Source organism: Melanerpes formicivorus, unplaced genomic scaffold (genome assembly GCF_026170545.1).
Source record: "Melanerpes formicivorus ecotype bairdi unplaced genomic scaffold, bMelFor1.0.p_v2 SCAF_22, whole genome shotgun sequence".
NCBI classification, from domain to species: Eukaryota; Metazoa; Chordata; class Aves; order Piciformes; family Picidae; genus Melanerpes; species Melanerpes formicivorus.
This window is the reverse complement of record NW_027142374.1, coordinates 6,185,725-6,199,025: the sequence shown is the minus strand read 5'-3', so window position 1 is coordinate 6,199,025 and position 13,301 is coordinate 6,185,725. Positions and strand designations below refer to the sequence as shown.

General features: G+C 42.4%; 1 protein-coding gene across 2 annotated transcripts in view; it reads left to right on the top strand.

Moving 5' to 3' along the window:
* The first annotated feature begins 3 nt into the window (after nucleotides 1-3).
* ABCB7 (ATP binding cassette subfamily B member 7) overlaps nucleotides 4-13,301 on the top strand; it is a 42,622-nt gene continuing 29,324 nt past the window's right edge. For both annotated transcript variants that reach the window (XM_068151981.1, XM_068151980.1), the window contains exons 1-3: nucleotides 4-173; nucleotides 9,812-9,889; nucleotides 11,038-11,124. In XM_068151981.1, coding sequence (XP_068008082.1) covers nucleotides 6-173; nucleotides 9,812-9,889; nucleotides 11,038-11,124 — 333 coding nt within the window. In that variant the 5' untranslated portion in view covers nucleotides 4-5. The remainder of the gene's footprint in view (nucleotides 174-9,811; nucleotides 9,890-11,037; nucleotides 11,125-13,301) is intronic.

Genomic DNA, 13,301 nt, shown 5'->3' with positions numbered 1-13,301 from the left:
CTGACATGGCGCTGCTGGGGGCTCCGCGGAGCCTGGCGGCGGCCGCCTCTCGCAAGCGACAGCTGCTCGCCCTCGCCCTGTTGCGGCCTCCGGCGGCCGCCGCCGCCTGTGCCCATGGCTGGCTTGGGGGAAACTGGCGGCAGCGGGCACACGGCGCCCCGGGAAGCGGCCAGGTGCGCGGGGACGCAGGGTCCGGCCGAGGGCGGGTGGTGGAGGGCGGCGGGGGCGGGCGATGCTGAGGAGGGGTTGAGGAGGAGTTGAGGAGGGGTGGCCGGCCGGCCGGCCGCACTGTATTGCCCCTCGAGTTCTTCGGGGACGGCCTGTTTCGTCCTTGTCCCGTTGACAGCAGTCGCTGCCCGGCATCGGCCCGGTGTGGGTCGGGAGGCTGTTGCTGCCGCTTTGCTCCCGGGGGCCGGCCCAGGCAGGGGAGTCCCTGGCAGAGGGGCGGCGTGGGGCCGTCTTTGGAGCGTGGCCGATAAACTCTCGGGCAAGTTTGGGCCCAGACAACTTCAGGGTTGTCTCTTCCGCTGTCGTGGTGATGTTTAGGTGACCGAGCTGTTTCTGTGCGTTCGAGCATTTGCTCGACCATGTGTGGACAAGCGTGGAAGAAACAATGCCTCTGAACGGATGCTGAACGCTTATACAGAGGATGACTTATGCTGACAGCTAATTTTGATGTTATGTAGGGAAAGGAGATTGGAATTCTTTGTCAGCAGCAGACGGCTGTAACATGTTCTCATGAAAGATTGTTTGGTTACAAGTAAGGAATTGAGTACATATCTCAAAACTGTGATCCATGTGAAAGGAGGCTGTAGTGAGGTGGATATTGGTCTCTTCTCCCAAGTAACAAGTGATAGGACAATAAGAAATGTCTTGAAGTTGCACCAGGGAAGGTTTAGATTGGATATTAGGAAACATTTCTTTCCTGAAAGAGTGGTCAGACATTGGAACAGGCTGCCTGGGGAGGTGGTGGAGGTGTCAAAGAAATGTGTGGACATGGTGCTTTGTGACCTGGTTTAATGTCCATGGTGGTGTTGGGTTGGTGGTTAGACTTGATCTTCGAGGGTTTTTTTCCAGCTTTAATGATTCTATGATGAGCGTTTTTCAAAGCCTGTGAAGGAATTGTGTGTCAAAGATTGAGGGAACAAACTTTCCATAAACTGTCAGATAGCTTTCATTTCTGTTTTATAGTAACCTTTTATTTCCTGATGGAGTACCACAGCTTTTGACTAGCTTTCATTGCCACCTGCCTTGTTTAGTTTCCCCTGCCAGACAGAATTCTGTCACAGACTGCAGTCAAGTTCATATTCTGTAGTCCATGAGATGAACAGGAGTTAAGTAGTGCATTTTGGAGGGCTTTAGAAAAAAGAAGCTCCTGTGTGATTGGATGCTTAAAAATGTATCTGAGTGCTCAGTGCTGTCCAGTGTACCTGAAAACATATTTCAGATGTTAGTGAATAAACAGCACTATTGTGATGATGCAGAGAGGCATTAATTATAATCCTGGTTGTGTTCTGAATGGTTTTATTTTCATATGAGAAATATTAAGCCTTGCTGACAAGTTTTAATTGCCACATGCTGCTAAATTGATTTGCACTAGATTTTCTCAGCTAAAAATGCTAATGCCATGTCTGTAGTGTATATATGTATTCATCTCTTTGGTCTTTTAGTTTCTAGGCATTTCTGGTTAGAAATGATGCATTTATTTTTTAATGGTCTGGTGATTAATTTTTACTTTCACTTCTGCATCAAGCTCTGTTGGATGGAAATTAGAATTCATTAAGTACACAAGCAAGATCTTACATTTTGTTGAATAAAAACTTTGCTCCATTATGGCAAACAGGCACCACATTTTAATCTGTGTTGTACAAATTTATTTATTGAGCAGGAAGCTCAAACTTGGTGTTCTGGAGGTTTTGCTAATAATAGCCTTCAACATTCTGGGACTGGTTGATAGGATTTATTTTTCTTTAAGTATTTAATGACATTTGCTGATAGAGGAAAATGCAGTCTCGTGATTTCAGTTTCTTTTTTCTTTGGCTAGTTAAGAAAAATACTATGCCTGCAGCAATAGAAGTGACTGTCAGAAGTTGGCTAGGCACTTCAGCAGGTTCTATTTTAGAGGGATTAGCTGTTGAAGTTAAAAATTAGGTAATTCAACATTAAGAAAAACCCTTCTGGGAAGCAGATATGTGAAATCTACTTTTTCCCCCACTTAAATTATTTGGCTACATTTATATATTAATGAAGCTAAATATTTTTAATGGGCTTACTCTGAAAGCTTTTCTGTATATTAAAACATTGAAGAAATGCTTGATTTTGAATAAAAAGAATCAACTTCCACTTGTTTGTGTAGGTCCTAAGCTGCATGCTTATCAGTGATCTGGGAATAAGGTTTAATGAATGGTGGTGTTCTCAGGAAACTTCCAGGCTACTGTGTGGTGACATAATCCTAGTATATAGAATCATAGAATCACCAAGGTTGGAAAAGACCTCAAAGATCATCAAGTCCAACCTGTCACCACAGACCTCATGACTACTAGACCATAGTACCAAGTGCCACATCCAATCCCCTCTTAAACACCTCGCTAAGATCATCAAGTCCAACCTTCTACCTAACACTTCCATGACCACCAGACCATGTCCCAGAGTGCCACATCTACTCGCTTTTTTAACACATCGAGGGACAGCAACTCCACCACCTCCCTGGGCAGCCCACTCCAATGCCTGACCACTCCTTCAGGGAAGAAGTTCACAGAATGACAGAATCACCAAGGTTGGAAGACACCTCAAAGATCATCAAGTCCAACCTGTCACCACAGACCTCATATTTTAGTGTGTGGGGAAACTCTTATATTACCTTTATTGCTATATTTTAGGTATCAGATATGGGTACATTTTGCACTAGTTGGTTGAATATAACCAGGAGCAGTAAATATTAGAATAAACTCTTTATTAGAATAAACCAAACCAGGTTGGAAGAGACCTTCAAGATCATATATGAAATAAGGGCCCATGATCCCACCTCTTCATTAGTGGGAGACTGGCAGGACCTAGCCTCTTGTGAAATCCAGATAGTCACCTTTAATGCTGTATGTTCCCTAAAGAGTTCCTAAGCAGCAAGAGCCTTCCTGGGAGGGTGCACCTGACGTGACATGGTTATACCAGCAACACAGTGCTGCTGACTGCTGTGGTAAAATCACTGGTGTGAGTGAAATCAACTGTACAACCACAGCTGGGCTTTTATGGATAGAACTACACCTCTGCTGCTCTGCTTTGCATCCCTGGAGTACTTGATTCCCCCATCTTCACTGTTTTGTGTTGGCTGTATGGGGTTTTTTTTAAGTTTACAATTAATTGTAAGCTTAATTGTATTACAATACAATATATGTATTTTCTATGATACTTAGTACAATGGCATTCAAATAGAGCAGAGTTGTTTGAGTGCTATTGCATTACAGATCTACATCGTTCTTTCCTCACACGCATTCTTCGGTAGTTTTGATTAATCTTGCTTTTCTGACTAACAAGACGTGTAACACTTGTATCCTGGAGAGGAAAACAGTTAAATTTATGGAGGGGAAAAACAGATGTCATAAATATTATGGATCAGTTATCAGACTCCATTGCCTGATACTAAGATCAGCTTGTGTTTCCATCAGCGTATGTCTGTCAGTTCACCCTCCTGCGGTTGGAGCAGGCAGGGGCTCAGCGTGTCACAACTTGGCTTTGAACGCTCCTAGGGCTGGAGCTTCCACAACTTCTCGGGGCAATGTGTTGCAGTGCCTCACCACCCTCATGGGGAAGAATTTTTTCCTAATGTCTTTTCTAGTGGCAGGTTGGATGGGATGGGGCCTACATGGTAGAAGTTAGAAAATCATAGAAAGAAGATGATAATAAAATAACAGAAGTTTTTCTTTTTTTCTAGGAGTTGGTTTTTTTCCCTACCTCCAAAATAAAAACAATGGCCAATTCTGTTAGATCTGAAACTTAAATTGAAGGGAAATAGCAATATTGACTGAAAAGGTCCAACAGCTTTATCTTTGGTTAAAGGATATTTAGTTTGCTAGGGATCTATATACGTCAAGAAATGCAGTGAGGGGCTTCCTTCAGAGAGAACTTTGGTAGTTGTAGAGACCAGGACTTTGTAGGTTATTTTAAGTGTAGCAGTGAAAAATAGAAGAGACTTTTTTTTTACCCCTTGCATTATCTTGCCCTTCCAGCTGCCACATGACATGATAAGGAGTGTGTTGTTCTGCATAATTTAATAGTATCTCTTGCTCTGGAAGGTTGTAAGAGAAGTTTCAGTTTTTTTAAATTAAAGTTATTTACATTTTGTCTTCTGGGGGTTTTGTTTCTTTAAACCTGGAGCCCAGTCTGTTCTGTAAAATTACACTGATATTTACTGTTCATCATTTCACATGTTCCCATGCATCGCTAAAGTCTCTTCTCCAGACTTTGGTGTAGTGGAGCAGCTTGACGCGTGGCAGCTATTAATCAACAGGCTCCATTAGTCAACGGTCTTTACTGACAGATAAATGCTTTGTAAGGGGGAATTTGAAATGCCTTGAGTTTTCAAACTGCCTTTCTGGAGGGATTATTGCTGCTGAGCAGGTCAGCAATCCCATATATCTGTCTATAAAATGGACATATCACAATACTGAAAACTGTTGCAACAAAGTCGAACAGACGGAAATGTGGAAAATTGATCTGAAAGTCACTTGGGGCACAGTGTAAGCAGTAGTGGGAGCTGCTGGTTGTACATTGGGGTGCCTGATGTCATGTTGTGTGGGTTTTCCATTCTGCCATGGAGATGTGTTTTACCAAAACAAGCCAAATATGAGGGTATATTAGTAAGATGTTACAGGGGAAGTTTAGACTCGAGAAAGTTCTTCACAGAGAGAGTTGTTAGTGTCTGGAATGTGCTGCCCAGGGAGGTGGTGGAGTCACCATCCCTGGAGGTGTTCAAGAGGGGTTTGGACGTGGCACTTGGTGCCATGGTTTAGTAGTCATGAGGTCTTGGGTGACAGGTTGGACTTGATGATCCTTGAGGTCTTTTCCAACATTATTGATTCTATGATTCTAGGGGAAACCCCTTAAGGGGTTTTTGTTAAGCTCCTTGGTTTCATTTCTCTGGGTATGTGTGCAGAGCAATTGCATGTTGGCCGTAATTAAGCACACTTCTATTGTTCATTTTGGTGACAGTTTAGTCTATATTTATATCAAAATATTCTTATCTTTTGTCTCATCTTCCTCTGCTCTTTTCCCATCATCTTTTATTTTCTCACCTTGCAAACTCAGCAAAATTAACAGTGGGACTCAGATACTGCACAGATACTTGAATCCTACCTTCAGTTTTGCTTTCTCTACCAGTTGGTTTGAAAAACCATCCCCATTAGATTGGTGAAGGAAGTCTGGAATAGCATGTAACTCCAGAGAGAAGCTTCTAACTGTGGATTTGACCTTGTGCAAATGTGTTTAATCCCTGTTGTGTGTTTGCACTTAGAGTATTTAAACCACTCCCAACAGTCATGACACTTTAGCAATATGACTTTGATGTGCAATCAGTACTAGACATCTGTTTGATCATTTAGAGTATTTACAATCATATCCAAAAATACATTAAAGGAACATAACGGTGCAGAGCCAGGCAGTTAGAAGTTGGGAAATGCCAGAATTGAAGTTCCCTGCATCATTTCTTAAATTCAGGAATCAGCACAAATTGCTACTTGCTCCTTTAAAGCAATAACCTGCTGCTTTTCTCTGTTGCAATAAAGTTTAAGTATGCCTCGCCTTTGTAGTCTTAAATTTATTGAGAAAGGGTTATAGTGAGGAAAATTGGGAGTCCAAAGTCTGTCCACAGGATGTACCAGGGTAAGCTTCAGTCCCACTGATTTGGTCAAGTTTGCTAGTAATACTACAATGGCCGGAGGACTTGTCAGTGAAGTAAATTGTTGACCTTGTTGAATTATTTCTTTGCTAACACTTGGTGTTTAGCAGGAGCTTGGGAGAGGACTGAAACCTCCATCCAGTCTTTCAGGCTCAAGAATGAAAGTAGGAACAAGTTTTCCTGTGTGCCATGTGCAAATCTTTTCATCTTTTTTGTGGCATTCATCTCTTGACTCCACAGCAGCTTAGAGCTTCAGTCAAGCGAGTAGGCTATCTGATGGAGTAATTGAGGTGAGGTCTGCTGGTGTTTCAACAGAAGTTGTTTCTGTCACATCGTTTGTCTCATATGTCAGTCAGAAGAGAACTTTGTGAACTCTGGGGTCAAGGGATACGAACTATTACAGAATCATAGAATCGTTTTGGTTGGTAAAGACCTTAAAGATCAGAGACTCCAACCATTATCTAACTCTGCTGAGGCTAGTGAAATACTTTTATGATGTCCCATGAGTGCACTGTAGGAGGACTGTAATTAACTGTTGAAGCATCGGTTGTGTACTCCCTTGTACTAGGAATATACAACAAGAAGATGCTTTCACAGTTAAATACTTGAATTTCAGTTCTTACAGTACTGAAGAGGGTTGTTTTTTTTCTTGCAAAGCCAAGCAGGAGGGAATGGTGCTGCTCAGGAGAGGTTCAGCTGTATTGTTGTGAGAGAATCCAAAGCAGAGTTGGGAGCAGTGGTTCATCAGCCCCTAAACTTGCTGAGCTGCATCCACAGCATCATGGCCAGCAGGTGGAGGGGGGAGATTCTGCCCCTCTGCTCCGCTTAGACCTGTATTGCTGGGATAGCAGCTCTGAAGTCCTCTGTACAGGAGAGACATGGACTTGTTGCAGTGGGGCCAGAGGAGGCTACAGCAATGATGGGAGACCTGGAAGTTCTCTGCTGTGAGGCCAGACTGCGAGAGTGGGAGTTGTTCAGCATGGAGAAGAGAGGGCTCCAGGGAGACCTTTATGTGGCCTGTCAGGGCTTAAAGGTGGCTGATCAGAAAGCTGGGGACAGGCTTTTTATCAGGGCCTGTTGTGACAGGACAAGGGGTGGTGGTTTAAATTAAAAGAAGGAGATTTAGACTAGAGAGAAGGAAGCAATGTTTTACACTGAGGGTGATGAGACCCTGTCCCAGGTTGCCCAGAGATGTGGTAGATGCCCCATCTCTGGAACCATTGCAGGTCAGGTGGTTTGTGGCTCTGAGCAATCTGCTCTAGTTGCATATGTCCCTGCTGACTGTAGCAGGATTGCACTAGATCAACTTTAAGGGTCCTTTCCAACTGAAAACATTCTATGACCCTGTGAAACTTTTCTTGAACATATTGTCTTAACAGTCTTTCATCAGCATCATGTGTTTAAAGAGGTTTAAATGCTGGAGTAAAGATGCTGAGGGTCTAGGCTGGTCTAGGCTGTAGGAGGCAGGAACTCAGTCTCATGGGTGTGAATGTAGGACATGTCCTAGATTGTGTCTCCACTATAAATTCTAAACTGTCATGATTTAATCCATACTGCCTCTGGCTGGTGAAGCAGCTGGAGCAGTGCAGAATGGGACAACACTGCTGCCTTTTGGATTAGTGGTGCAACTTAATTTGGTGTTGGCTTCTAGGTGCTTCCAAGATGCCACCATAGTTATTACTGATGGGAGTGCTTACTGCTGGTCTGGCATGTTGGTGGGAACTTTATCCAAAATAACCATGCCTTGGTAATGATAACAGTAATTTGCAGTAACCTGGGATCTGCTGAGGCATCTTGATGTCCTTCCCTTTATCAAATGTTCACTCTTCATATGGAGAGCGTATTAGATGGAATCTTCTGTGCTGAGTTGAAACAAGGAATTTATGAGTGTATCTAAAATGAAGTGCAGCCCCTTCCTTCAACCCAGATCTTGGAAGCATCAGGGCCATTCACCTAGGCCAGTTAGATCCACTAAGTGCTATTGTGATGTTTACTCTTTGTCTAGATAATGTCATACAATGCAAGTGTCTGAAATAAGTAGGTGCCATGTGGTGTTTTGGGGGGAAATGATCTTAACTGTCTTTAAAATCACTGACTAAATTACACCTTACAGCATGTGTCTTAGAGCAAAGGAATGTTTAAGGCAAAGTATGAAACCTGATGGTGCTGCTGTTGGTCAAGGTTAAAAGTACCCTTTTTTATGATGAAGTAGTTAGGGGTTGGTTTGTTTGTTTGTTTGTTTTCCCTTTTTCTTCTCCCTCTTTCTTCTGACATTTGTCCTTTGCCTCAGGCTGATGAGCAGCTCTTACTCTTTTGCTATGTGGTAGTGACTTTTTTCTAGTGTGAGGTGTATGGTTAATATTGCAAGAGGGCAGTAAAAGATTTAATATGGAATGTGTCAAAAGATGATGTGACACCAACATTGCTGACCGAAAGAGAGGGCCCTGTTTCGCCACTCAGGAAATGCTGCCAGCTCAGGAAAATAAATGATCCTTTGATACCCTTCTGGAACATCAGTTGCTTCCAGTGTAACATATAAAGGATGCTACAGTTGATGCCTAGCAGTGTTCATGTTGGAGATTAGGAAAAATTTCTTTCCTGAAAGAGTGGTCAGGCGTTGGAACTAGCTGCCCAGGGAGGTGGTGGAGTCACTGTTGATGGAGAGGTTAAAAAGATGTGTACACGTGGCACTTTGAGACATGGTTTAATGTCCATGGTGGTGTTGGGTTGCAAGTTGGACTTGATGATTGTAGAGGTCTTTTCCAATTGAAACAATTCTATGATTATTGTATGTATATAAACAAAATAGAATCACAGGATCATTTCAGTTGGAAAAGACCTTTCAGATCATTGAGTCCAACCATTATCTAATTGTACTAATTCTGTGCTAAGCCATGTCCCTCAAGCACCTCATCTCTGCATCTTTTAAATCAATGCCTCTAGTGATGGGGATTCACCCACCTCTCCAGGGAGCTTGTTCTTGTGTTTGAGAGCCTTTCCAGTGAAGAAGTTTCTTCTAATCTCTAACCTAAATTTCCCCTGCTGTGACTTGAGGCCGTTTCTTCTTGTCCTGTTACTTGTTTCTTAGGAGAAGAGACCAGCATTCATCTGGCTCCAACCTCCTTTCAGGGGGTTGTAGAGAGGCAGGTCTTCCCTGAGCCTCCAGGCTGAACAGCCTCAGTTCCCTCAGCTGCTCTAGACCCTTGACTAACTTGGCTGCCCTTCACTGGAAACACTCCAGTATCTCAATGCCTTTCTTGTAGAGAGGGCCCCAAAACTGAACTCACTACTGAAAATGTGGCCTCACCAGTGCTGAGTAATACATTTTTGGTATAACTATGAAAGATGCATTGATGAGTATGTGAATATTGGGTGTCTTGTGTGCTGCCTACCTAAAACTTGTTGTCAGATGTGCTCTAATTTCCAGTAGTACCCATGCTTCTCAGGAGCTGTAGCTGTGATTAGCCTTTTGGTCTATGAGACAAGCATGGCATGAGCTGAGCTAGGAGAAATTGGAAATGGCAGAACCTATAAGCATAAGAATAATATGTAATAATGAGAAACAGCACAAAAGGATATTTGAAAGAAGTCAGAAGACAGCCTGGTAGAAAAGGAAAATGAGAAGAAAGGGAAAACTTTGTGCTTTCATGGTACAAAAGAAATGAAATCTGATGGGAGGGGGGATTCAGGGGAGGGAAAGGTTCAGTGCTATTTAACATATTTGATGGTTGAATGTAATTTATTTTACAACTGCTTCCCAACATTTTTCTTTTTCTGTGGTCAGTTGTGAAAGAAAAAAGCCACCTGCCTTGTTTTCATGTTACACTTGTTAACATAAACTAGATGAATATCCTCTGAATATGAAGTACATGTTCTGCACGACTCCATTTCACTTTTTTCCCCTCCCTTTTTCTTCTGTAGATTGCACCAATCTGCAAGCAAAAATCATGGCATAGTCTAGGGGGAGACCATTCAAGACCGTTATTAGAGGCTTCAGAGGTAGGTATAAATTGGTTTTGTTTCTACTTGCAATACAGATGAAACTCAAGCCCATGGAGCATCTTTTAGTTTAGTCTGCAGGGGTTTATGAAATTTCACTATTTACAGTTTTGGAGTGCAGCAAATTATATTTGTGCCTCTAGAAAAGGAAATAGCTTTAATAAGAAGCTTTAGACTTGTACTCTCTTCAAGAATCTCTAGAAAGTAATGACAGTATAGTAACTTATAAAGAAGGCTTCTTGAAAATGTAGAGTTTATGTCTTGATACTTAGATTCCTGTTGTCAGGCATAGAAAATACCAGTGCATGGAAAGCTGCAAGTTTTCTTTGAGCAGTCAGAGCTCTGTTACTTCAAAATTCTGCTGAGGTTGTGGATCTCAAGAAACCATGGAAATTTGTTCTCATTCTGAGGGCCAGGATGTCAGGCTCTTATTCCTGTCAGGTCTGCTTGCCTTAACTCTAGTTTAAACATAAGGAAGATGCAATTTTTACTGTTTGTGGAGTAATAGACACAGTGTGGGGAATGCAGAGGCAGAGTGGAAGGTAGAAACTTCCTAAATTATTCTGTGGTGTTCCTAACAGCAATAATAAATGCCAGGGGAGGTTTACATTGGACATTAGGAAGAATTTCTTTCCTGAAAGAGTTGTCAAGCCCTGGACCAGGCTGCCCAGGGCAGTGGTGGAGTCTCTATTCATGGAGGGATTTAAAAGCTGTGTAGATGTGGTGCTTAGGGATGTGGTTTAGTGGTGACCTGATAGTGCTGGGTTTATGGTTAGACTCGACGATCATAAGGGTCTCTTCCAACCAAAACAAGAGAACTTCTTTACTGTGTTCTTTAGTCCACTTTTCAGCTTGTTACATGTCCTGTTGACTGAAATGTTTAAGGCTCTGTTATCTTTCCCTCCTAGCTGCTTGGAATATTCTCTTGACTATCCTGCTAGACTTACTATCCTGCTAGTCCTTTTCTTACTGATGTTTCCTTAAGCAGGGCAAGGTTTCTAGAGAGAGCTAATACCTTTTTTTAAAGCAAGCTGATACAGTTGGAGAATGAGGGAGGAGGGAAAGCAGACCAGTAGTTCATTCTTCTCTTGGCTTCTACGTGCATGTTTCCTGAGGTTCTTGCAAATTGAATTCTCATTTTCACACAGATCCTCCCGACTTGGCAGCTGATAGAAAAGAGAACGTGTTGGCATGGTCATGCAGGTGGAGGCCTTCACACGGATCCAAAGGAAGGGGTAAAAATACTGCTTAATTGCTATTGCTTTTTAAATAAAAAATGTCATCAGCTGCTCCTCCTTCCTCCCAAAAAATTGCTGAAGACCCCAAGCAATAACTTGTGAGTAATTGTTCTTGGTAGTTACGTGAATGCTGTGGTGAAGTGGTCGCTGTTTAATTGTGGATGTCGGCTTACTAGCCCTTAAATCGCCAAAAGGTTGTAATAACTGTGCTGAAGTGCTTCAGCTAATTTATTGAAAAGTAATTATTACTGGTCTGCCTTATGCTAGATTTTTTAATTATTTCTTTATCATGGCTGGCAAAGACCTTTAAGATCATTGAGTCCAGCCATCAACCCAACACTACCAAGCCCATTGTTAAACCATGCCGCTCAGCCCCACATCTACATGGCTTTTAAATATCTCCAAGGGTGATGATTCAGCCATCTCTCTGGGCAGCTGAGTCCAGACTCTGACATGTCTTATCACCTGCTGCTTGGAGAAGAGACCAACACCCACCTGGCTTCAGCCTTCTTTCAGGGAGTTGTAGAGAGCTTAGAGTGTCTCCCCTCAGCTTCCTTTTCTTCAGGCTGCACAGCTCCAGTTCCCTTAGCTGCTCTTCAAAAGCCTTGTGCTCTAGACCCTTTACCAGCTTTGTTGCCATTCTCTGGACCCACTCAAAATTTTAATTTTCAGTATTTTCTCTGGTCACAAAGGAAATGAAGGATTCTATTTACTGAAATGCTAGTAATGTTGAGGAACAATGGATGCTCCCTGACACTGAAACTCACTAAGAGTATGTTAGCCAGAAATTTTGATGCCAGCTGGAATTTTTATTCTGCTAGGCAATGTAAATATTCCAGTGGCATTCTCTGTTCACTCATTTCTTGAAGCTATTTCTGTGTTAGTCAATCCCCTGACTTTTTGATTCCAAGAAATGGAGTAATGTTGTTAATAGAGCACATTGTCAGTTAAGGCTGTTGTGTAACTAAAACAACAGCTCTTAAGGGTGATCCAGGAGGAAGCAGCAAGAACAAGCTATTGATGAGGTAACAAAAACCAAACCAAAACCAAAGAGTAAAATGTTGGGTGCAAAAGCCATAAAGTCCTCAGCAAAAGAGAAGGGAAGAAAGTCTGAAACACACACTTGTAGTCAGTGTGTAAAAGTATTGGCACTCACTTTACCACATCAGATTTTGCCGCCCCCCTAGGATTACACTTTGAGGAGCACTGCAGGTGCTGTATGTGTCAGCTGTATTATACCTTGCTCTCCTCCAGATTTTTTTTGACAAACCAGCTCATTCATTCTGGACACTGACTTTGGGGCTGATGTTTTAAATTGCCTCTTTTACAGCAGCTTCGGTGGTTACAGAAGTGAATGCTAAGTATAAACACAGAGGAAGAAGGGTGCATTATCCTCATCTCACCAGTAACTCCAGAGAAGCTTACACATCTGCTTTCTCACAAAATAATTGCAGCAGTGGCTGATATGCTGAACACTGCAACTGGAAACTGTTTTTCTTTGCCACCTTTGTGGTTGGTCAGTTTGTTTGTTTACTTTTGTTTGTTTGGGGGATTTTGTGTGTATGTTAGTCTTTTGTACATAGAACAGACAGGAATGAAAACTGTGATGCCTGACTTGTGGCTAAGCAGGCAATTTGTTACCTTCCATTGTCACAATGGAGCCCTAATAATTAGCCTTCCCCTACCACCATTTCACTCAGTGGCTGTTTAGTTTGCTACTCATTGCTTGCCTTCTGTAGCACAAAGACAGAAGGCTAACTTACTTTTTCCCCAGTGTTTGGAAGGAAAATTAAAGCCCTCATTTGGCATTTATTTAAGCTAATCATTCAACTGAAAAAATAAATAAATCTTACCTTCTTCCTCAGCTTGATGGTTTGATACATAAGTCCCACTATAGTCAGGTAATGAGCTAGTGTGGAGTGATCTATATGCAAATGAGCATGTCCAAATGGTGGGGACACCCCTTCCCAAAGTCCTGCTGCTTTCACTTGTTGCAAGCTGCGTATCTTGAGCTGAAATAATCCAAATGTCTCCTGCTATTAAAATATAGTGAATTCTGTTCCCAGCCATGCTTTTGATCGTGCTGCTGAGTTTGTATATTTATCTGAGACAAAACCCTGCAGCAAACACCAAGGAGTTTTCTTCACATTTCATAAACTGGCTTGGTTCATCAA